This window comes from Paramisgurnus dabryanus, chromosome 3, assembly GCF_030506205.2.
Source record: "Paramisgurnus dabryanus chromosome 3, PD_genome_1.1, whole genome shotgun sequence".
NCBI classification, from domain to species: Eukaryota; Metazoa; Chordata; class Actinopteri; order Cypriniformes; family Cobitidae; genus Paramisgurnus; species Paramisgurnus dabryanus.
In genome coordinates, this window is record NC_133339.1 from 43,673,855 (window position 1) to 43,700,575 (window position 26,721).

The 26,721-nt window shown below is 38.1% G+C and overlaps 1 protein-coding gene and 1 long non-coding RNA gene across 2 annotated transcripts in view; one reads left to right on the plus strand and one right to left on the minus strand.

The window, feature by feature from the left end:
- The window catches only part of gas7a (growth arrest-specific 7a), an 85,784-nt gene that overhangs the window by 16,680 nt on the left and 42,383 nt on the right, over positions 1-26,721 (minus strand). Inside the window, exons 6-10 of the mRNA XM_065263160.2 lie at positions 25,065-25,154; positions 22,921-23,036; positions 22,157-22,231; positions 19,613-19,691; positions 17,874-18,005 (exon numbers count right to left, since the gene is read on the minus strand). Of these exons, the coding sequence (XP_065119232.1) occupies positions 17,874-18,005; positions 19,613-19,691; positions 22,157-22,231; positions 22,921-23,036; positions 25,065-25,154 (492 nt within the window). The remainder of the gene's footprint in view (positions 1-17,873; positions 18,006-19,612; positions 19,692-22,156; positions 22,232-22,920; positions 23,037-25,064; positions 25,155-26,721) is intronic.
- Positions 175-2,594, plus strand: LOC135744883 (uncharacterized). Its single transcript, XR_010530871.2, has 4 exons — positions 175-252; positions 363-534; positions 1,227-1,399; positions 1,557-2,594. It is a non-coding gene; the product is annotated as an uncharacterized lncRNA (long non-coding RNA).

Below are 26,721 nucleotides of genomic sequence, written 5' to 3' on the forward strand. Positions count from 1 at the left end.
ACATGGAGTTAAAAAGATAAATTGTTACCCTTAAAATTTTGAATGTCAAATCTATTTAGAAGTTTGATTGTAGGTACCTCGTTCACGTCTTGGTTACATTCCACCTAGTGTTTACTAATTATTGTCCTTTTATAAATTTATTTATAAACTTATTATGGTAAGGATAATGTATTAGTTCCCTTCAGGTGTCTGCCACTGCAGCTGACGTTGAGACAACTCTCAGTCTTCCTGCAAGTCCTCGCCTGATACCTGGTAATATACATTTAATTTAGAATCATTGATAGACACATTGTATATTTTATCCATTCATCTTGAGTTTACAAATGTTTACACAAGGTAACAAGTATTACCATGTTGTTAAGTTTCAAGTGCAACAAGGCAAGTCACAATTAAGGGTTGGATGATCACCTTTAAGGGCTCTGAGGGCATCACACCAACATTTGCAATTGGACTTGCTGCTATGTTTGCAACCTACTACATTTTCAGCCTTCAGTATCAAGATGAGACAGCCTGCCCTCTGGAATTCATTCAGAGGTAAACCCCTTCAATCCCTGCCATCATTATATAGATATATACAATTAAATTAATGTGTTTGTATTTTATGCATAAAATGGAATTAGTACTGTACATTTCAAGCCTCAACACACACACACACACACACACACACACACACACACACACACACACACACACACACACACACACACACACAGGGTATAGACTTTATTATAATTCCATTTGATGTCATTAAAGGAATAGTCTACCCTTTTGCCATATTTAACTATGTTATTACCTCAACCTAGACGAATTAATACATACTGTATCTATCTTTTTTCAATGCGTGCACTGTACAGCGTGTTGTGAATGTGTTAGCATTTAGCCTAGCCCCATTCATTCCTATGGTACCAAAAAAAAGTTTTATTTTGTGGCACCATACTTACTGGTATAACTCCTCATGTAACAGTCTTTAAATAAGGAAAACATGGAAGTGTTTGGTGGCTTCCCTGTTTGGTACCATATGAATGAATGGGGCTAGGCTAAATGCTAACACATTCACAACATGTTGTACAGTGCACGCATTGAAAAAAAGATAGGTATGTATTAATTTGTCTAGGTTGAGGTAATAACATAGTTTAATATGGCAAAAGGGTAGACTATTCCTTTAAATCCACTCAATTTGTGCAATGACGAAAGACAAAAAAAACTATTAATTGCTTTTGATTTAGGCACTTCATTGATATAAATCAAGAGAGAGGAACAAATGCCAAAATCATCAGACAAGATTGTCTCTAAGAAGAAAGGTGTGATCGTCCAGAAGTCATCTTCTGCAGTTAAATACACACGTGGCCATGCTACTGAAGAATCTCCTTGACTTTTTAATGGAACTTCATATAGATCGGTGAGTATATAATCTTTCTCTCATTTTTTTGACAGTCTGGCATTGCCACAATTATACTGGTATTTTTAACTTTATAAGCATTCGCTTGGAGTTTATACTTTACATTCGTGATTGTTTAGTTTATTTATGAGTATGATTGTTTTTTGTTCTTTGACAGTGGCAGCACTGGAATAATGCTGCAGAGAGGAACAGCGGCTACTAAAGTGATGATCGTCTCTTCTGGATCCACAAGAACTAAGATGTAAAAACACAAACCTACCTCACAGGACAATTTTAAGAGGTAACCTGCAAGTCTTGCAGTGGCACATGTGCCTATACGGTTTCATCCTAAATGTTTTTTATGCTTATTATTGATACATCCTGACAAAATGTTCTACTGTACTATAATAGTTTCAAAATGGCCTTAGGTATGTTTTCAAAAAGTAAACTATAGGTTATGCCCTTCACATTTGGTTAGGATTAGGGGCAGTCTCTGACGAGCAATTTAAGAATGTACGTTTATTGCCATAGTCTAAAGCAAGAAACTACTGTTTCTGTTTACTACTAGAAAGCTATTTCAACATTGTCCAACAGGATTTATTTTCTTTCCTTTTTTGTATTCATGTTGACATTGACATTTCTCTTTGAAATAAAGGTGTTTGATTTGAAAGTTTTTGTTGCTTATTTTGCATAATATTCACAATAATGCATATCTTAAGCAGTTGTCTTTAGCCCTGGGAATTCATTGGGCAAGTTCATGGGAGACTGATATTTTAAATATCAATGAAGAATTTTTAGAGACTAAATTTATGTTATTTCAAAAATGCTGCATATTTCTGTGATTATTTGGAAATTACAATAATATTGTTTAGGTTGTTACTTTAAACCTAAACAATATTATTTTAGTTTCTAAATAAATCACAGAAAAATGCATTTATTTTTTACTGTATTAGACTGTGAAATTATTTAACAGTGTGACTACAGAAGTATTCTGTATTTCTGGTTTACAGACTACTACCGTAAATTAATTTTACATATGAATACTGTAAAAATAACGGTATACTGCTGGCGTCTCTGCTGCCAGCTCTTTACTGTAAATTATATAAATACAGAACAATACAGTTTTTCTGGTTTACAGACTACTACCGTAAAGTCATTTTACGTATAAATACCGTAAAAATAACAGTATACTGCTGGCGTCTCTGCTGCCAGCTCTTTACTGTTATTTTACAAGGAAATTTTTTACAGTGTAATTTTTTGTTGTAAAAGATTTTCAGTTTAAAACTATATTGATATTGTTCAACCTGTTCATGAATATTGTGATATAATTGAGTTTATGTATTAAGAGGTTTTCTTTCTTTTACAAAACAAGAAACAAACTAAGAAATACAAATACAAATTCATCTACATTACATTACAATACCATCACAGTTTGCACATTTCAGTCTGCAAGCACAACACATCGTACATTACTGAAACATTGCTTGTTGTGGAGGCAAGAAGGACCATAAAAAAAAAAAAAAAAAAAAAATGCAGAGATCTTTTGAAGACACTCCTTGTCGACCACCTGCCTGCCCTTCATTATCAATAAGGCAGCCTTTCCAGGGCACTCCATGGTTACCATCTGACCAGGATAGAATGCAAAAGTATGAAGTTAACATGCCTGTTGATTTGATTACAGAACCTGTATCCCAGCTGGATAATAAGCTGTTCGTTGATAAGTCTGTAAGGCCCAAGAGGACACTGCAAGCTGCTTATGCAAAACCTGTGTCACCATTAGCAGTAAGCCGGCACCAGGAGGACAATAGTTCCACACCTTCTATGCAGTTTCAGCCCAAAGTACATGTACAAGCCACAGCAAATCCTCCACAAGATCTCCCAGTCATCATACACATGCCTTCAGCTAGCTCCATTCAACCAACTACATTGACCACTAACTCCCAGGTGAGCATGCACAGCAATGTTGTAACCATCCAGACCCCACTAGCTCTTGCCAATGGACTGCCAAATGACATGCCCCACTCTCCAAACTACTTATATAAAGCTCCAGTATCAGCGGCATCACCCAAAACACATTTGTCTTGCTACAATGGGGCAAACCAAGTTCCATTTAATACCTCTTATCCATTGTCAGCTCCCACATGTGCATCTCCTTCTAGCCAGCACCACTCTGCTGCAGCTGCAGTTTTACCTCAGACCAACTTGCATAACACTTTGATTGCCATGCAGGCTCCTCCCTCCTCCTCCTATGGTGTTCCGCTAGCCATGTCCAACACCTTACCTGACTCGCATCTGCCTCCAGTAACTGCCATCTTAGCTGAAACTAACAAGCCTCAGAGAACAGACTCCATACCATCACATGAAACTTCAAGTGATAGGCTGCATCCTGTGCATTCTAGCCATGTTATTGTGCCTTCCTCTTCTCCTGCCTATGCCCCTATCGCAATGTCATCATATCCTGGTTCACATATGTATGCACAACAGCCTCACCTTGTGCCGCAACCTCATTCTGTGCCCCTGCATCTGTCTGATCAGAAAGCTGCACACATCCATGTCCCTACACTGACCACAGCACAACCCGGCTTTACACAGACACATCAGGTGCGAAATGTACAAGTATTCAGTGGTGGTCCAGACTGTAGGGTTCTTATTGAAGATTGGATACGAGACATGCAGTATCTCCTGGATGCCGGGGGAATGCCACAAAATTTGTGCTTTGCAACAATAGTGCGACATTTGAGTGGTGAAGCTAGAAAGCTAGTGCTGAACCTTCCTCCTCCAGAGCAATATCCAGGCAGAGCTTTTGAAGAATTAAGAGCTGAGTATAGTGATATGCAGACATCTTTGGACCCGTTAGCTGACTTTTATGAAAGAGGCCAACGTCCTGGTGAGGCAGCGTGCTCATATGCCATAGCACTGGAGTCTACCCTACGCTCAGTAGAAGAGACACAGTATGGAGGCCAACCGTTTCCAGATCGAGATGCCAAACTGACACGGCAATTTATGAGAGGGCTGAGTGATGAAGAGGTTTATCACAGACTTGCTCCAATGAAGCCTAGGCTCCTAAGTTTTCGTGAACTCCAAGCAGAACTTCGTAACCTGGCTCGTGAAACAAAGAAGTTTCAGATGCAGCCAAAAGCTAAAAAGATGTACAATCAAGTTCAGTTTACACCTACAAATGGTCACCAGAGTGGAGAAAATCTAAGAACTGAGAAAGGAAACCGGTCGAACACAGACCTATCTGAACTTACAGCCTTGGTAAAGAAACTGGTAAGCAGCCAGGAGGACCAAATTAGCAGGCTGACTCAGCTGGAAGCCAGATTTGGAGCTTTACCCAATACTGCGAGTTCTCAAAGACCTCAAGTAGTTTATGATGATGCAAGCCGAGGAGTGGTATGCTACCGGTGTGGAAAACCTGGACATATTGCTCGTCTCTGCAGGACGGTGCTGACAGATGATGCTGCTGGAGCTGAGGGTTTGGGTGAGGCAAGGAAAGATTTAAACGCGTAGAGCCTGTGGTTACGGGGGCGACCACAGGCATTGAACAGGTTCCCCAAAATCATTTAACAGGCAACCCCAAACCAGCTGGATCACCCTTGGTAGGACCATGTAATGAAGGAATGGTAGAAGTGAATGGTGAAATGTGCAAGGCTCTCATTGACTCTGGCTCTCAAGTGACTACAATTACTGATGAACTCTGGCACAGGCACCCTATACTATGTTCCCAGAAACTGCAACCTTCTGACATCCCAATTGAAGGTGCTGCTGGCCAACCTGTAACTTATGTCGGTGTACTTCTCATCAACCTTAAGTTTTTAGGAAGAGCATACTCGAATGTTCCCGCATTTGTTGTCCCAGTGACAGAGTATCGCTCCAATGTTCCATTGCTCATTGGTACTAATGTCATAAGAGCTTCTAGAAATGACCTCCAGGCATCATATGGAAGACAATATCTTGCCAAGGTGAAGCTGACAAACCCTGAGTGGCACTCGGCTCTGCTGGACATAAGTAAACATGAATCTGGGGGAGTTAAAGGCAAAGTGGGTCGTGTGCAATATGCTGGCCACAAAATACAAATCCCAGCTGGTAAGGAGCTGGATGTCACTGGCAGAATTGTAGGTGGACCAAAGAAAAAGCTTCATACAGTTCTTGTGGAGAGTCAGTCCTCTTTAAAGGTCCCAGAGGGTCTAGTAATTGCCAGGCTGCTTGCTAATGTGAAACGGGGGCGTGTTCCTGTTCGTGTTCTGAATTTGTCTGAGAAAGATCTTGTCATCAAACCCAGAACCTTCCTTGCAGATGCTTTCATGGTTCAAAGTGTTGTCGAAACAGAAGGGGAATGCCAAATGTTTAGTTGTGACCAATGCATGCCTGAGACACATTCTGTGAAGAGCCCAGTGGTGGAATCATGCCAAAGTCAGCAACAGGTAACCAGTGTTGGGGCAGAGAGTGAAAATATGTTTGGAATTGATCTTAATGATGCAGCAGTGGAAAGTAAAGAGCAGCTTTCACTACTGAAAGAGTTGTTGGAGAAAAATGAGGATGTCTTTTCCAAACATTTCATGGACTATGGACATACCACCACTGTGCAACATGAAATACCCCTGGTGGATCCAAAACCTTTTCGGCTGCCTTATCGAAAGATACCCCCCTCACAGTATCAGGAGGTTCGGCAGGCCATATCACAGATGGAAGAGGCAGGAGTTATACGTCCAAGCAAAAGCCCATATGCATCTCCAATTGTTGTGGTGACCAAAAAGGATGGTTCATTGAGAATCTGTGTGGATTACAGAAAACTCAATTCTTGCAGTACTAGAGACGCTTTTCCACTGCCAAGAATAGAGGATGCATTGGAAGCCTTGGGACAGGCAAAGTACTTCTCAACTCTAGATCTTACATCTGGCTATTGGCAGGTTGAGGTGGCTGAACATGACAAGCATAAAACTGCTTTCAGCACCCCCATGGGGTTATATGAGGCAAATAGGATGCCATTTGGTTTGCAAAATGCCCCCTCAACCTTCCAAAGGTTGATGACCTTCTGTTTTGGCGATCTGAACTTTGAAAGTCTCCTGATCTACCTCGACGACATAATAATTTTCTCTAGAACTTTTGAAGAGCACCTTGAGCGGCTGAAATTGGTGTTTGACCGGCTCCGCAAACATGGCTTAAAGCTAAAACCACAAAAATGCAATCTACTAAGAAAGCAAGTTCAGTACCTGGGCCATGTAGTGTCGTCAGAGGGCATACAAACTGATCCTGAGAAAACAAGTAAAGTTCGAGAATGGAAACGCCCATCAAATGTGAAGGAAGTGTTGAGGTTTCTTGGCTTCTCGGGGTACTACAGACGATTCATTAAGGGATATGCAACACTGGCAGCACCGTTATATAGACTCACCTCTGGAGACCCTAAGAGAAAGAAAAGAGGAGTTAAAGAGTCATCAGTGCCTGCAAAACCATTTGAGTGGACAAATGAATGTGAGGCAGCATTCGAAGCTTTGAAGGACAGCCTTACAACTGCCCCAGTTTTGTGCTACCCTAACTACAGTTTACCTTTTTTGCTGCAAACAGATGCGTCCAGGGATGGTCTTGGAGCAGTCCTTGCTCAAGTTCTGGATGGTGCAGAGCGAGTAATTGCATATGCAAGTCGGGGTTTGAGTCCACCTGAGACCCGCTATCCAGCACACAAATTAGAGTTTTTAGCTCTAAAATGGGCAGTGACTGATAAATTCTATGACCACCTCTATGGACACAAGTTCTCTGTCCAGACAGATAACAATCCACTGAAATATGTAATGAGTACAGCAAAATTGGATGCTACAGGCCAGCGTTGGGTATCACAACTTGCTATGTTTGACTTTGAGATTGAGTATAGGCAGGGGAAGTGTAATTCTAATGCTGATGCACTGTCAAGAATGTCGAGCCAAGAAGTCACAAAAGCCCTTCAGTCCTGCCCACAGCGAATTTCTTCCACACAGCAAGGGTTGGGCAGTGGAGCTCAGTCTGGGGAGCAAGAGACAGATGTTAACCAGCAAGAAGTGAGAACTGTGTTTACCAAAACCAGAGAGTTGTCAGAGCAAAGTGAAAGACAAGCAGATCCCTTTAATGGAACTGGAACTGATGCACTGCCTGCGATGACAAAGCTGGAGCTCAGGAGATGTCAGCAAGAGGACTCTGTTATTGGGCCAATCTTACACTGTTAGATACTGAACAGTAAGCCTAGACGAACTGAAAGGTTGGATAAAGGAAAGCATGCACTTCTTCTCTTAAAAGAGTGGAGGAGGTTGGTGGTCAGAGATGGAATTTTGTATAGGCAAGTGAAAAATGTTCAGGGACAGCCCATTGACCAGTTAGTCTTGCCAGAAAAAATGCGGCTCTTAGCCAAAACAAGTCTTCACGATGACTCTGGTCATTTTGGTTTTGATCGCACTATGAGTCTTGTCAGGGAACGTTTTTTCTGGCCACGAATGCATCAAGAAATCAAGGCTTGGTGTGAGCAATGTGAAAGATGCTGTCTCAGGAAAACTCCAGGCAATAGGGCCCCACTTGTGAGCATACACACTAGTGCTCCCATGGATCTTATCTGCATGGATTTTCTTCTTCTAGAGAAGTCTAAGGGAGGAATTGAGAATGTCCTGGTGATAACCGACCATTTCTCACGATTTGCCCAGGCCTACCCCACAAAAGACCAAACAGCAGTCACAGTGGCAAAGGTGCTGTGGAAAAATTTCTTCTGTCGATTTGGTTTTCCAGCCAGACTACATGCAGACCAGGGGCGCAATTTTGAGAGTAAAGTGGTGAAGGAGCTGTGCAAACTAACTGGAATCACAAGAACACATACCAGCCCTTACCATCCTCAGGGCAATGGGACCACAGAGAGGTTCAATAGAACTCTGATGAATCTGTTGGGCACTCTTGATCCTGATAAAAAACCTCGGTGGCATGAGTATGTTGATGCACTGACTCACGCTTACAATTGTACTCAACATGATTCAACTGGTTTCTCCCCATACTATTTGATGTATGGCAGACATCCCAGGCTCCCTGCTGACCTGATTTTTGGCTTGTCCACTGCCAAAGAGCCTTGTGAGTACAGTGAATATGTCCAAACCCTTCATGAGTGCTTGACTTATGCTTATGATCAGGCAAATAGAATGTCAAGGCATGCCAAAGATCTTCAGAAAAAGCACTACGACAAGAAAGCAAAAACATACAGTTTCCAACCTGGTGACAGAGTAATGGTGAAAGTGTGCCATGTCGAGGGGAAGCAGAAGCTAGCTGATCGGTGGGAGCCATGTCCATATGTAGTGGTGAAGAAGCAGCCAGGAATCCCAGTTTATGTGGTCTGTTCTGAAAAAGGTGATAAGGAAAGAGTCATCCACCGAAATCTTCTGTCTCAGTGTATGTTTTTCCCAGTGGGATCCAAACTCCCAGAAGCCAACAATCAGGAAGACTCTTATGCAGAGGAAACATGTGAAATGGAGTCCAGTGCCTCTGAAGTAGGAGAGGAGGATGCAGAGACAAATGAGGAAGGAGCAAGAGATGTAACACAAATAAGTATGGAATCATTGGACATGGTGGAGGAAAGGAGGGAAGTGGATGTGTGCCAGTTAGTAGGAGCAGAGAGTGAAAAGGAAAAACGTGGAGAGCAGATGCCTTTGGAAGCTACCAGAACCGAGCAGCCTGAACGGAGATATCCTAAACGGAAAAGAGCACCTCCAAACAGACTTTCCTTTGAGATTCATGCCCTCGAAGAGGAAATTGACAAGGATAAGATAGAAAGAGGAAGAAATATCTGGAAAAGAGCTAAAGCAAAAAAAGAAAGACTCCTCCACAACATGCACATACATGCACATTCTACAAACACTACATAAAGCTGAAACACTCAGAATGTTTTTTTGTTTTGTTTTCTTATTGTCTGTTTGATGATGGGGACACCATCATTTAAAAAAAGGGGTGGATGTAGGGTTGATGTTAAAAGTTTGTCCTCTAGAGGGAGCTGTATCTTGTGTGTTGTATATCTGGGTTCAGAGCACTTCCTTTGTGGGGGTGGAGCTATGACCTAGTCACATTTTCTCTTTCCTGTTGGAAAGGTAAGATATGCTCTGTTTCCCTCTTTTGCAATCCTTATAAATAATTCTTTTAAAATGACCATCCATGTTATTTGGGATCATTTTCTAACTTTATTGCTGTTAGCTAAAATATACATGGAGTTATTGAAGGCAGATGAACATTTAAAAGCAGTATTTTGTGCACTTATGTGTTGCACCATGATGTCTGGCCTATCCCATGTTATTGTTTCATTATTTTACTTGATTTAAAGACATTTCATTTTATATATATTTCAATATGTTTTGCATTTTTTGTATTTAATTGGATTTGACTTTAGTTTTGATACTTTATTCGAATTTACTTGCTCTTATATGCAGTTTTCTTCATAATTTGTGATTGTAACACATTTTCTCTTTCCTGTTGGAAAGTTGGAAAGCTGGGTGGTGATAAGAGTCTGCATCAGAGAAAATAAAGAGAGCTGCCCTGTTCAACCATCAGTCAAGCCTTGTGTCCTCTCCTTTCCCATAAAATTTAAACACAACGCAGAGACTTCTCACTACAGGCAAATAGGCGAGGGGACAAAGCACAAATAAGGGTTACATATACATGAATGCGCAGCAGCACAAAAACGCTTTTAAATATAAAAGATTAAAGGATTGAATGTAAAAGATTATTATTGAGTCTCTTGGACATAATTGAGGACCGATTATGAGACATTAGAACACGTAAAGAGCTGCTTCACCTGTAGCCTGTTAAGTAAATAAATGCTTTGCTTTAAACAAATGCATCTGTTTTTAAATGTTTTTTTTTTAAATGCTACCTCACAGATTTATTGTATATGATGAGACTGTACCTGTAGATATAGTGAGATGAAAAACAGTTTTAAGTAATGCTTAAAAAAAACTGACGCTGTCCAAGTGCTGAAACGTGCGGAGAGCCGTTTGTAAATTCTTTATCTCCTGTTTGTTACAAATAAAGTATTTTTAGAGTACAAACCTTTTCTTACATACTTGTAAATTATTTTTTGATGATATTTGATAGCCATACATTTAAAGCAATTAAAAGCCTGCTTTTTTACTTCCATGACTAAAAGAAAACGGGTTTTAAAGGTTTTAATAAAAAATAACAATTTCAATAGAAGTGAAAAACAACACAATTATTTAACATTAATCTTAAACTGGGGATCTTCTTCCTCCGCTTAGTTTTTCAGTTTACAAAGTCCGTCATCTAAATAGTGATTAGACATAGCGCCAGCGCAACTGACTTTTAAAGGGGATGAGAGCTGAGACACTCATTGGTTTATTGCACGTTACGCCCAAAATAATCCCATTACTCATTAAAAAAAGGACCAACCCTTTTCGACCATGCGCTCGGCGTACAAACCATTTTTCCCGTCGTTAAATTAGCAAAAGTGGATTCGGACACGCCCATTTAGAAGTTGCGCTGTGCGCTTTAGACAATTCGCTTACAGTAGATCGTTAAAATAGGACCCTTTGTGTCTAAACATGTGTCAGCCAGAGATGAAGCTGATGCTTGGTTTATCTCTTCTCTGTCTAACCACTAAAGCCTTTAGTTTATTCACTGAGGAGTTTCTAAGGTATTATTCAATATTAATTAATATTTGCTAAGGTAGTAGTTTGTTTGTTACAAAAAACAGAGAAATGCTGGAAGTGCTTCTTATGTGTAGAAGTGTGTAGTTTGTTTGGTGTCTGGTGAACACAGCTATAAAGTTACAACTAAAGTTTTCCCCTGAAAAATCTTACATAGACTTTCTTTGCACATTTACCTTGCATTATCCAAATACCTTGGACACACACTCTTTAAACTGTGTTGCCATCAGTCTGCTACTTTAGAGCTACGGTTTTCCCTCATGAACAGTTAAAAAGCCCACAAAGCCTCACTTCAATACTCCCATTGAATATATAATAATATCCTATTTAAATTCATTCTTACAATTTATATTGGCTCATCTCATTACCCTATGTGCAGTTATGCATACAGTAGTATCTGTAAATATTAGTATATTAACAGAATCTTCTGTATAATTGCCTGTATATTATTACTGTATATATTTTGCATTTTACTCTTTAGTTTCGTTATTATGTGTCTTGCTGTTGTATTTAAAGGTGCGGTGAATTAAGTCATATATGTGACCAGTCACGGAAAGTAGGGACACAAGTCGGATCTCAGGCATTTTGAGTTATTCATAGATTCTGAAAGTGCAGTTTCTACGCTTTCTAACGATGTGTAACACATGGAAATCTGATAAGATTTGGAGAAGTTGTGGCCATTTGAATGTAACACATTCAAGAAGGAGAATGTTGAGAAATTTGAGAAAGAAAAAAGTTAACACTTTCCCTTTTCCCTGGCTAGAGAGACAATAGGGCTCATTTACATCTCATTTAGCTAAGACATACCCCCTGTAAAGCCGTTTGAGATAGGCTACAGATGTTCTAAGCATCATATGTAGTATTTTATTACAGAAGTCCGAATGAACAACATGCAAAAATAAACAGGACTTTTACCTTTGTGGGGATCACAAGTCGAATCAGTCTGTTTCAGATGTGTGAATCATCCAATGATTTTTGTCCACAAATGCGTATAATCCGTGAAATATAGATATATAGTCTATTGTTTACATCAGATTTCGCATGAACTTCTGGTAATACAATATAATATACATTCTGAGGACTATTTACATCGTAACATGTAAGGTATATCAGATTACACCCCGGTATTTGCGTTCTGTTAAACACATGAACCCGCCTTCAAATTTTGTATTTAAAATAGGGTCTCTGTGTAACTTATGAGTTTTACTTCATGCTGCGCTGCAAGACGTCAAAGTACCGCGAGAGCGAGTCGAAATTAAACGGTACTTTGACGTCATCCGACTGCGGCGCCCCATAAAGTCAGTGACGTGGCTGACGTACGATGCGGCTGACTGTTATTTGTTCCGCCCCAGCTTCTTTTATCTTTCTTTTGTTTTGTGCGCCCGAGCTTCATTTACAGTCTGGGGAGACGCACGCTATAAGTTTGAAAAAAATAAATAAAACTAAGCAAACATGTCTGAGGAACAGTGCAGCGGGGTCACTACAGTCACGTGACTTCACGCTCGAGCCGGAAGAGAAGACAATGCTGAATAAAGTCGTAATTCTTGCTATTTTTGGACCAAACTGTATTTTCGATGCTTCACCACAATCTCATTGACCCACTGATGTTACATGGACTACTTTGATGATGTTTTTATTACCTTTCTGGACATGGAAACCGTACATAGATTTTCAATGGAGGAAACAGAAAGCTCTCGGACTAAATCTAAAGTTAAAACATCTTAAACTGTGTTCCGAAGATGAACGGAGGTCTTCCGAGTTTAGAACGACATACGGGTAAGTCATTAATGACATTATTTTCAGTTTTGGGCGAACTATCCTTATTCAGTAGTCACGCTGTTCCCTGTGGGGGCGGAGGCGAAAACACAAGCTTATCCAGTATGTAAATATACACACAGACAATGATGCCCCCCGCTGCACGCTAGAATCTCTGGAAAAACAAGCCTATTTCAACCGCAAAATTTACGCTTTTAAATATACATAAACTGCTATCTCAAACATTGAGAGGCTTCTTCGTGATCTCAACTAACAGATTCTGCAATAAAACGAAATTCACAAATTTTGAAAAAAAAAAACTTTGATTCTCATTTTCTCGAAACTTGTGCTGCCGACTTGTGCCCCTGGTTTCCGTGACGGGTCACATATACGTTCATTGTACTTAAACAAACATCTGGTAAGTTTCAGAAGTGAAAATTGCATTGTTATTGAAATATCAACTGTAATTGACACCAAGCCCAGCAAACGGCAGGTTCTGGAATGTGCCAATTTATAACATTGTATTTTAAACACTGCCTTCAAAGAAGAATGGCAACGACTACTTTTTTAGCCCCACCAACAGGTTCACGTGTGACATAGTAGGGAAGTAACACAAGTGGCGAGAGGGAAATCAGATGTTGTCTAAACTACAAACATGTTATTGGAGACATAATATTGTGCAGAATACAAAATATTGTGCAGTGCCTGATTGTGGAAGAACACAGTTGCTGCATAACCTTCCCTTGGAATCTGATATTTGAAAAACGTGGTTGATGTTCATTTTTTAAAGGGCATCTATGGTCCGATTCATGTTTTTACATTTCCTTTGATGTGTATTAGTACTTGTTAACGATATGCAAAAGGTTCAAATCCCAAAGTAAACGATGATGCGAGTTATCATCTCCAACATAAATCTCTTTTCTTGGACTACAACAAACACACGGATTGTAGGCAACAGTTTACTTCCTGGGATTGGTGATGTAGACAAGACCAACATATTCCTCCCGCTTCGGACTCACAACCTGTAAGTTAACTCCTGTCAGCATTGCATTGTGACCGAATCTTTAAAACATGGTAAGGAGCGTCAAATTTCCGACTGACGTCAGAGGTATTCAGATCAATCACAGCGTACAGATTAGCTGGCCAATCAGGGGCACAGCGCTTTTCAAATTGATGAGTTTTGTACAAAATCTGTGTGTTTCTCTGTGTTTCAATCTGAAGCTACAAAAATGTTCGGTATTGGAAAATAATGTTTTTTTACCATTAACCACACAGACATATTGTATTATACCAAATACACAAAATAACAATGTTTTTGAGCAATGAAATAGGTGCACTTTAAGGAGTTTCAGCTCACGTTGGTAAAACATTGAGCGAACAAGCCACAGGTCGATGCTGGATTTGCAAAGAGACTGTGATTAAAAAGCAATGCTGTTTTATCAATATCGGATCCGGACATAGGAACCGTATGTGAATAAAACACGGTCAAGCCAGACCCTATTTAGATTCTGATGCGCGCTTACTGTGTTGTTTACGGTTATTTCTAGGCCCATCGCATTTGAAGATTTGTTGTTTGCTACTTCACCCATACATATTGTCATTTATGTGAATCATCTAATTTTTCCACATCGGAAGTTTTTAAAACAATTTCCCACATGTAATGATGGAGGAGTTGAAAGCTAATTTACTATGAAAAACTGTTATCCAATCAAAACAGTGGGTGTTTATTTCCAAGTTGTCAATGTGGCCCACCCATCAAAACAAAGCATTTCATAAGCCACCCTTAAAACCAGGGTACAAAATAGCCTATACGTATTGCTGTTGATGTTTTTGAATGTAAAAAACACACAAACATCATAAGTAGACCTTAGACAACAGTATAAAACAGTAAAAACGCAGTTTGAAGCTTTACATCCCTTACGAAAAAGAAGTTTATTCAAGTGTGCTTAAAGTATACTTCTTTTAAACTTAAAATAAGAAAGTATACTTTCAGTTTACTTTTTATGTACTTCTCTAAAATGTACTTTAGGTACTTCTCAGAAATATACTTAAATTGTACTGAAGTATACTTGACCTATACTGACCGAAATGTCTAAGTATATTTGGCCTATACTTGTTTACTGACATATACTTAAAAGTATAAAGTAAAAATGCAACAACGAAAGCTACATCAAGAAAGCAGCAAAAAGCCATATGGATAGCCCTTTAAATAAATATACTTTATTGTAATTCAAGTATATTTAACTTTGCAATAGTACATTACAAATATACTTAGCAAGAAATGTACCATCTTTGAATATATTGAAAGTATGCTTACAACATATTTGCTTACAATTAAACTTTTAATATATTTCAAAATAATTATAATTTAGTATATTTTCTAAAAGTATACTTTAAAAAATATACTTGGAGTTAAAGTTCTGTGCAATTTTTAAAGTATACTAATTTGAACTTATTTTAAAGTTTATTTTAGGTATACTTTATCTGTTTAAGTTATCATTATAATAATGCACTGACAGCATATTTATAAAATACATTATTTAGCATCCTTTAGAAACAGTATATTTTAAGTACATTTTGAAAGTATATGTAGTGTACAAATGTATATTATCTGTATGGAGAATCTTTAGTGTTATTTTCTGATTTGAAGTTGTATATATATCTATATATATGGCTGAATCCCCTGAATATTAACTTTCGTTCTGGAATGGCCCAGTTCTGGATTACAGACAATAGCACATAACTGGCCCAGACCTGGGCCAGAACAGGCCCTACAAACAAGCCTACGATGGCCCTTGCAGCCCTTACTTAGCCTCCAGGAAGCCCTCATGCAGAAAAATCCCCAGAGTTAAATAAACACTGCTGGATGTATATATTGTCCCAATCTTACAGAGTGTTAAAAAGTAACAATGAAGCAGAATTAAAAGCTCTGTTATCCTCTCTCACGATCTCTGTCTGAAAATTGCATTTTACATCTTACTTGTAGAGTCATTTTCTTACTTTAGGTTTAGATTTTGTTCCATTTAAAGTCACCCTTATTGTGATTAGTGTTTGTTTTAGTTGGACTTGACTCTTGACTCTTCCGTTATTTAGTTTTTTGATTGCTTAAACTCTGTGTTTTAAGACATGTTGTTTACAGCAGGGAAAATACAATAGAGCAACTCTTTGATGGTGCACTGTTAATAAAGTCTAAACATCATCAACTAGAAAACGTATGTATTAATTTAATGTTTGAACCCTTTTCAGAAGTATCTTTCTCTGACAATAATGTGATACTACAGTATGAAATCCAGCTCTCTCATAGCAGTTTGTTATTCTGAAGAATTTTGAAACACTGACACTTAAAATTAACCGTTTGTTGTGTAGACACACAAACATCAAGAATCAGAGTATGAATCACAATGATGGTGACAATAAAAGGAAAAACTTCATGCTGCAATGCATGCTGGGTATCAACAAATTACACATCTTATCCAGGACTCCCATCATGCACTGCAGCATGGATAAATAATGAACTTTTTACAATTTTCTTTGTCACCATGGTTGAGATTCATACTCTGATTCTTGATATTTGTGTGTCTACATTACACACCAGTTAATTTTAAGTGTCATTGTTTCAAAATTCTTCAGAATAACAAACCGCTATGAGAGAGCTGGATTTCATACTGTATTATCACATTATTGTCAGAGAAAGATACTTCTGATAAGGGTTCAAACATTAAATTAATACATACGTTTTCTAGTTGATGATATTTAGACTTTATTAACATTGCTAACCACCATCAAAGAGTTGCTCTATTGTCTTTACCCTGCTGTAAACAATATGTCTTACAACACAAAGTTAAAGCAGTCAAAAAACTAAATAAGGGAAGATTCAAGCGTCAAGTCCAACTAAAACAAACACTAATCACAATAAGGGTGACTTTAAATGGAACAAAATCTAAACCTAAAGTAAGAAAATGACTCTACAAGTAAGATGTAAAATGCAATTTTAGGTTTCAGACAGAGATGGTGAGAGAGGATAACAGAGCTTTTAATTCTGCTTCAGTGTTACTTTTTAACACTCTGTAAGATTGGGACAATATATACATCCAGCAGTGTTTATTTTGCTGCATGAGGGCTTCCTGGGGGCTAAGTAAGGGCTGCAAGGGCCATCGTAGGCTTGTTTGTAGGGCCTGTTCTGGCCCAGGTCTGGGCCAGTTATGTGCTATTGTCTGTAATCCAGAACTGGGCCATTGAAGGGCCGTCATTCTTCGTTGTATGTGGGCCGAGGAAAACTGGTTTTGTGGGCCGGAGCTGGGCCGGAACAACATTGCTATGTGGGAAGCAGTATACATTAAGTAACCTACTAGTTTACTTAAAGTACAGTAACAGAACACTTGCTTGTACACTTTCAGTATATGACTAGTAAACTACTAGTTAACTAAAAGTATATTAAAAGAACACTTGGAAGTATACTTGCAGCACACAATAAGTAACCTACTAGTTTATTAAGAGTACACTAACAGAACACTTGCATGTACACTTTCAGTATATGACTAGTAAACTACTAGTTAACTAAAAGTATATTAAAAGAACACTTGGAAGTATACCTGCAGCACAAAATTAGTAACCTACTAGTTTACTAAGAGTACACTAACAGAACATTAGCATGTACACTTGAATGTCTAGAAAACTACTAGTATACTCATGAGTTCACTTGCAGTACAAATGAAGAACTAATTGGGCACAGGTTGTACACTTAAAGTTGACTACTCTTATATCATAGTACACTTAGAAGTATACTTTTATATACTAAAAGTGGGCCAATTTAGTCCCAAGTGGTATTCAATCAGTACACTTACAAGTATACTACTAGAACATAAATGTTAGTACACTTACTAAATAATTATACTTAAAACTATACTCCAACATTACTTAAGTATACTTAATAAAATGAACTTGAAGGTATACTTCTTTTTTGTAAGGGATAACAATGACGACTTCTTGTTAGTGCAAGCACACTTGACAATACAGCTCTCTTTACGATTCCGATTTAGGAAAGATTAAAAAAATAACAAAACCAAATTATTTAAGAGTCGTACCTTCTCTACTCCAGCATAACGACTGACAAGCTGTTTCCTCAGGTCGGCAATGTGGTGGTCGTATTTCTTCATGTCCTTTTTAAAGTTGTCCCCTCTGAAGGTCAGTAATGGCTTCTCTACTTCACTGTGGAGCTAAGAGACAAACCCCTCTGAATTAGTAAATCTCTTGAGACCCTTCACAAGCTTTGAACCCTGGCACCACAAGACCAAGCATTGCACATCTGAGCACAGATAAGCTCTTACTTTATTTTGGCAGATATTTGGAGCAGGTTCTTTACTTGATTATTGTGCTCTCCAAATGAGGAGTTTTTAATTTGTCATCTCCAGAGGTTTGAATGTAAATTATACGTGATCTGAAGGAATAAGACAATAAGGAATAAGAAGGAGTGTGCAATAACCTCAATCTTCCTGCAATTAATCACCCACATTGAAGCTAAATGCAGCACAGTTGTATGAGCGAGGGGAAGCACTGCAGTGAGAAAAGATGAATTGTGGCAATCTGAAGGAAGCTGTGTAGCATATTATATAGAGCAGCTAATAATATCCAGGGGCCTCATTTATCAAGCGTTCGTACGCACAGAAGTGAGCGTAAAGTGTGCGTAGGAACAGTTTTACGCAAAGTGTGGAATTTTTCAAATTGCACTTAAATGTAGAAATGTGTGTAAATACACGCACACCTCGGAGTATGCGTACACAGAGCATCTTGTGGTAGAATAGCGATACTACACAGGACCGTCCATCCCCAGCGTTAAAAGAACACTTTGTCTATTTATTATCCACCCCCAGGTGTTAAAAATGATTACTGTTAATATAGTAACTGCAAATCAGTGTTGAAGTTAATTAATGAAATTAGTTTCTAACCCCATGTAAGAAAGCTCCGTCAAATGCTTGACACAGTGCAATGGCTTATCTTGCATTATTGAAAGACTTGGCAAATAATCCACTCCGCCGGGAGCGCGTTTTCAAAGATCGCGCCGATGATGATGGTTATGCGGCTGTCCAAGTTATGTCATTGTCTGTCCTCCTACAGTTTGAGTGATTTCACGTAGGTGTGCTGTGACGCGGTTTTTTTTTTTTTGGCTGATAATTTAATGTCAACCCACTTTTTTATTTCTAGAAGTGTTCTCATACCAAATGGAATTAAACTCACTGGTAACATGTTCCCATGCAGATTTGTTTTCTTTTGTTAGTCATTCCTCCCTAAGTGAACCAAACAGATGTGTTATTAACCTCATCCACCAGTAACTCAATTTCTGTGTCTGTAAAGTTCCCCTTTTACGCTCTCTTTGCCATTATTGCGATGAGGGGAAAAAGCACAACCACGTGACTTATAACGAGAGGTGGCATCTGAGGCATTTCGGAATGGAAATGACCATGAACGTGCATGAGCATGGTGCCTAAGAACACATGGGATTTATCATCAAGGATTACTTACTGATGTGCGTACGAACCACGTGCCCATGTTTGATAAATCCCGATTTTTTTGTACTTAGGCACATTCTAAATTTCATTCGTAGGTACAAATATTGAGCATTTTCTATGCAATGTTGATACTGTAAATGAGGCCCCAGGAGTGTAAAGAACTATTCAGAACTACAGAAATGAAATAAAGGCATGACTTTCTCTTTCTAGCCAATGCACACGTTTGAAACAATTGAATTCAATTGTGCAGGATCGTATTTGGATCTTATATCATCACTGTTGAGAAATGTCATGAGACAGGATGTCTAAGTGCCCACCTTTGAAGAAAACTTGAGATGGACCTCAGCTTCATCGGTTAAACTCTTCTTAAGTTGGGCCCAAGCGTCTCCAAGGGTCCTAAATCACACAGTAATAAGGATGTTTAACACAAACCATATTTCTACACATAATCTCTGTTTGTTAACTCTGATAACCAGTCAAATATTTGAAACACTTGTTTTTCATCATCTTGGAAACTTTTTCAAATTTGTGTAGACAAATATGAAGTACAGTATGTTCACATGTTAATTAATTTAATTAATTTGTTTTTAAGTTAGAGGTGATTTACTATAGACTTTACTTTGGACTTCACCAAAAACCTTATTATAGATGTTGCTGTAGTCTTTGCTGTAGACTTTACTGAAAACTAGAGACTTAATAAAAGACTTTACTATAAACTACGAAATAATTTACTATAGACTTTACTGCTGATTTTACTACAGATTTGACTACATACTTTACTGGAGATTTTACTACATACTTTACTAAAAACTTAACTTAGTACAGACCTTACTGTAAATTTACTGTAGACTATTACAGACTTTACTCTAGACTTTGCTTTAAACCTTACTACAGACTTTAATGTGGACCAAACTACAGACTTAATTGTATAATTTACCACATATTTTACTGTAGACTGTACAATAGACTTTATTAAAGACTTTACTATATGCTTCACTGTAGACTTTATACAGACTTTGCTGTAAACTTTATTACAGACTTTGCTGTAAACCTTACTACAGACTTTACTGTAGACTAAACTACAGAGTTAACTATAAATTTGACAGACTTTACTCTAGACTTTGCTGTAAACCTTACTACAGACTTTAATGTGGACCAAACTACAGACTTAATTGTATAATTTTCCACATATTTTACTACAGACTTTACAGTAGACTTATCTACAAATTTTACAGACTTTACTGTAGAATTTACCACATATTTTACTGCGGACTTCACTGTAGACTGTACAATAGACTTTATTGAAGACCTTACTATAGGCTTTACTATAGGCTTCACTGTAGACTTTACTACAGACTTTGCTGTAAACTTTATTACAGACTTTGCTGTAAACCTTAGTACAGACTTTACTGTAGACTAAACTACAGACTTAACTACAAATTTTACAGACTTTACTGTAGAATTTGCCACATAATTTACTGCAGACTTCACTGTAGACTTTACAATAGACTTTACTAAAGACTTTACTATAGGCTTTACTATAGGCTTCACTGTAGACTTTACTACAGACTTTGCTGTAAACTTTATTACAGACTTTGTTGTAAACCTTACTACAGACTTTACAGCAGACTTATCTACAAATTTGACAGACTTTACTGTAGAATTTACCACATATTTTACTGCAGAGTTCACTGTAGACTTTACAAAAGACTTTACAAAAGACTTTACTATAGACTTCACTTCAGAATTTACTGTAGACTTTACAATAGACTTTACTAAAGACTTTACTATAGGATTCACTGCAGAATTTACTGTAGACTTTACAATAGACTTTACTAAAGACTTTACTATAGGCTTCACTGTGGACTTTACTACAGACTTTGCTGTAAACTTTATTAGAGACTTTGCTGTAAACCTTACTACTTCAGACTTTACTGTAGACTACACTACAGACTTAACTACAAATTTTACAGACTTTACTGTAGAATTTCCACATATTTTACTGCAGACTTCACTGTAGACATTACAATAGACTTTACTAAAGACTTTACTATAGGCTTCACTGCAGATTTTACTGTAGACTTTTCAATAGACTTTTCTAAAGACTTTACTATAGGCTTCACTGTAGACTTTACTACAGACTTTGCTGATAACTTTATTACAGACTTTGCTGTAAACCTTAGTTCAGACTTTACTGTAGACTAAACTACAGACTTTACTGTAGAATTTACCACATATTTTACTACAGACTTTATTGTAGACTTTACTACAGGCTTTGAACGTTGCACTTGCAATCTCAGACTTGCACTCAGACATGTGCTTTTTGAAAGTGATGTCACGTGCAGGCAAGAGCTTGACAAAAAACGGAAAAGTTCACGTTGCCAGTGGATGCTGGAATTGTTAAATTTACTTAATGTAACAAAAATATTTTCCTTGTAACTGTCCCAGGATTAGTACATTTTATATATTATTTGAAACTAAATTTAAATGTAATTTCACCTAAGAACATCAATATATTAACATACATCAACAGCACTATCATCTCTACGTTCAATGCAAAAAGGGAAAAACATGGACGATTTTTTTCTTTGTTGGCAAGTTATACTGTAATACCACAATCATTTTAAAATAGCCTAATGTTCAAACATGAAATCTGCAATTCGTAGACACATATAATAACATTTTTAAATATCAGAAATTAAAATTCTTAAAAACCCTAAATATTAACAACAATACATTACAGGACGTCACTGCCAGGAAGCGCATGTGTCTGAGATTGCAAGTGATGCAGTTACACCCTGTTGCAGGCTTTGCTGCATATTTTACTACAGACTTAACTGCATGCTTTACTGTAGACTTACCCTTCCTCTTGTGCTGCCATAGGAAACTGAGAGAGCTTGGCGAGATTCTTGGCATATTCCTCTTCGATTTTTATCCTAAAGCACATTTCAAGATGAGATAACAATGTGACATAAGGCCACACTATTGGCACAAACAAATACAGAATTACAAATACAGAAAACATCGGATTCTCAAGGTGAACAGTGTCATATTTATTTCTACAGGGATTTTACAGGAAATAAACAAAAACGATCTTCACTGATGCTGCTAATGTGAAACAGATATAAATCAGAGAGGTATGGTTTATGTTTTAGCTTCAAGCTTCTTTTGAGATGTTCAGGGTTTTTATTTAGAGCTTTGTAGCTGCATAATCACTAGCGGAAAAACACCACAAATAACCTGGAAACATTCCTCTTTTTCTAGGACAGGCAACATGATCATTTGCTAATGTCATTCCAGCTACCCGCTTGAATGAAGACCTTAACTTTATTTTTTATTCTCTTGTATTTATCCTTTCGGCCTGACTAGTTGCAGTGGCAAACACTATGTGCAACCACTGTTCTAAGAAAGTAATGGCAAATAGTTGCACTTCTGATTTACTGTGTTTCTTTCATTTTTCTAATAGAGTCACACATCATGCCTTTCAAAGAATGAAACAACATGGGAAACATATAGTCCAGTCAAGTGTAATATTTTGTCTGAGTTGGCACAGTGGCTTGGCGAAGGGGCCAGTGAATACAGAGTAGAGTGTTACATAAGGCTAAATGAGAGACTGTCTGCCCACCTTTCTCTGATGAACTCTGCCATCTCTTTCTGCATCTGTTTGCCTTTCAGCTGTTTCTGCAGCAGAACCTCGAACCCGGACACTGTGGTGGTGCCCTGAGGGTCCCTCTTATCAGCCTGCAGAGGATAGAGAGGTATTACACATGGCTGTGACATCACCAGCAACAGACTGTCAACAACATGTGACTGCGATCAGTTGTGTGTGAGTCATACTGAATCAGAGTGTGTAGGAGGGGGCGTACAAGCTTGCGGGTGTGTGCTTCAGATAAGGGCGTGTATAGGTCGTGCAAAGTATGACTAATGTAACATGAGTGCCCCTGATGCTGTGTTTCTGCATACTGTAGCATGTCAATGTGTGTGTGTAGGTTTAAGAGTCACACATCACAAGAGTGTCATAACCTCTTCACACGCGTGGTTTAAAAAACAACCCCTACTGAACTCATTCTGACTACTAATGTCAATCATTTCTTGTTCTCACACTTCATTACTAAGGCTGTGTTTTATCCCTATCACTATCCCTAGTTTGCTGAACCAGTTTATTTTGAACTTGAATTTGGGTACTAGCAAAGGTTTTAACATAGTAAAAACAGGGATACCAATGACTCGATTTGCAAGATTATGGGGGCGTGCATTAAAGTGTTGATTTCAGTAAGTAAACGTATGCAGATGCATTATTTTGTGATAGTTATTTTTGAGCAAATGCTTCAGGGCACTGGAATAAATGTGGGAATTGGATAGCCATAGAAATTCAATTCCCAAATCAGTATGCCAATATCCAATTTTTAGAATGAAAAGGGAAGCACTTTTTTTCTTTTTTTGATATAAATCACACCCTGATTGGATCAGCTTCGCTAGAGGGATGAAATTTGCAACAAGTTCACTAGTTACTGAATGAGGGGGATGATGGAGTATGGACTGTTTAGTCCGAATAGAAACTCCAAAAATAATTTTTAATTTTTTCACATCTTATCTCTTAATGGTTTAATGCACATAACTGATAGCAAAAAATGCAATTATATTTCCAAAAGTATTGGGATGCCTGCCCAACAGGACTTTAATGACATAGACTCAAGTACATTAGATTTTTATATGAAGTCTCCCCCCATTACAGCTTCCACTCTTCTTGGAAGGCGTTCCAAGATGTTGGATTGTTTCTGTGGGAATTTGTGGCCATTCATTTTGTAAAGCACTAATGAAGTCAGGCACGGATGTGGGGTGAGAAACCTGGCTCACATTCTCCATTTCAATTCATCCCAAAAGCATTCAATGGGGTTGAGGTCCGGGCTCTGTATGCTAGTAAAAAATGTTTACAGTGAACTCATCAAACCATGTCTAATGTGTTTAAAAGTGCACTGTTTATGGTGCACATCCACAAAGGGAGTTAAACTTTACTAGTACATAACTTAGTTTAAGTCTTGCATTTTGTGCAGATATATGCATGTTGTATAATACATTTATGTTGTATATAAGGCTTAATATTATGTAGAGTGCGTCATATAGAAAGCGCATCAGTTTGTGTTTATTAACCCTTTAGTTTCACTTCATCACGCAACTTTTCTTATTAGAGGTTTCTGTTAAGAACATATTTCAATATTTATTTCAATAATTCAAGGATTATTAGGAACACCATACTAATACTGTGTTTGACCCCCTTTCGCTTTCAGAACTGCCTTAATTCTACGTGGCATTGATTCAACAAAGTGCTGAAAGCATTCTGTAGAAATATTGGCCCATATTGATAGGATAGCATCTTGCAGTTGATGGACTGTGTGTGTGTGTGTGTGTGTGTGTGTGTGTGTGTGTGTGTGTGTGTGTGTGTGTGTGTGTGTGTGTGTGTGTACCTGGTAATTATCACGTTGTGGGGACCAATTGTCCCCATAAAGATAGGAATACCAGTGTTTTTGTGACCTTGTGGGGACATTTTGATGTCCCCATGAGGAAACAAGCTTATAAATCCAACAGAATGATGTTTATTGAAAATGTGAAGTAGCAGAAAGGTTTCTGTGATGGTTGGGGTTAGGGAATGGGGTAGGTAAGGGGAATAGATAGTTTGTACGGTATAAAATGCATTACGTCTATGGAATGTCCCCACAAAACATGGAAACCAGAATGTGTGTGTGTGTGTGTGTGTGCTGTGTCTCTCACCCAGAAATAGTCGCAATAGCTCCATTCATTGGGTTTGAGTAGCTGTTGCTCTGGTGTGGATGTGGACACAGGAAAAGTGACGCAGTTGATCTGTGGAGAGATAACAGAGGGATATTGAGTGAGAAAAAACTGGTGTGTGAGAGACTCACAAGGGAGAGAAATGAAAGGTCATGATATAAAAGTGCAAGACTGGTCACATACAACACAGTTGGCAGTGTATAGTTCATAACACACTGCAGGCTATTGAACATTTCAGAACATTAGCACAGTTTTCTTCCAATTCAAAAAGGAAGTCGGCGTGCCGTCCCTTTAAAAAGGCATCAGTATTTTTCATCTGTTTTCCCAAAAGAGAATGATTGTGTTTTGGACAATAGGTGTTCAGTTGATAGGGCATTGCAATAGTGCAAAATGGTCTGGGTTCAATTCACAGAAAAACAAAGTACTGACGTACTAAGAAAAAAAATTATAGCTTGAAGTCGCTTTAGATGAAAGCATCTGCAAAAATGCATGGATGTAAACATAATGTAAATGATTCAGTTTTATGCAAAATGGTTATTATAGTCAATGTTTAGGAAAAAAATTGTTTTTAGCCTTGAAACATTTTCGTTATATCTCTTGTGTTTAAAAGGCTCAACATCTAAAGGCAAAAGCCTGTGTGGGTTGTATGATCCAGTAAATACAGAAGCAATCATGCAGAAGACAATGTACTCCGGTACTAAAGACCACATACTAAATATATGTAAGAAATAATGTGATCATATTAGTTATACTGTATTAATAAGCAACAATTAAAAAATACCTCAAAGATATTGCAAGGCAATGTCCCTCAGGGAAATTTTGCAATGAACATTACTAAGGGGGCTGTTTATGACAGCTGTGTTTGTTGTTTAATATTTTGGGAGCAAATCAACTGAAACAGGGCATTATACCCCGGAGAGCTAAAACTCTGTTGTACATTTCTGCAAAGTGTGCAGAAAGTGGCATGCCATTGTGAACGAAGATAGAGATTCATCAGAACCACAAAACAGCCCAAGTTGTTAAGAGTAGGATTAGTCCCAAAAAATCTCATACGACGCAAACCCCAAAATGCTGGCTTTGACTGTCTCAGACTGCAGTTAGTGTGTACGCTCATAAAGTGTTTGAGTATACACTCTAGGGTCCATGGCGTCTCCAATTAGCCTGTAAGCACTGCAATTATGTAATGCTCACCATCTGTACCGCCTCTCTGCCTCGGCCAAAAAGGATATGCTGCCTACCGTAGCCCTTCAATGCATAAACACACACTCGCATTTTTTCTCTGTAAAGGCTAAAATTGTGTTTTGATAATTCAACAGTATGAGCATGTTGCATTTGTAACAATTTAAGTCTTTGTACCTTAAATGTAGCCTTTTAAATTCATTTTATTTGCAATTGCATTTATTTACTGTTGAACTTCAAAAGAAATTACATTTTCCACTTAGGGGCAAAAACAGTTATTTATTATTACTAACCCTGTAAAGCCTCAAAGGTACTTCAAAGCTGGTTGAATGATTTTAGTTGGTCTCTCATACAGAGTTTAGCTGGTTAAAGGAAAACACCACCTTTTTCAATATTTTACTATGTTCTTACCTCAACTTAGACGAATGAATACACACCTATCTTTATTCAATGCGTGCAC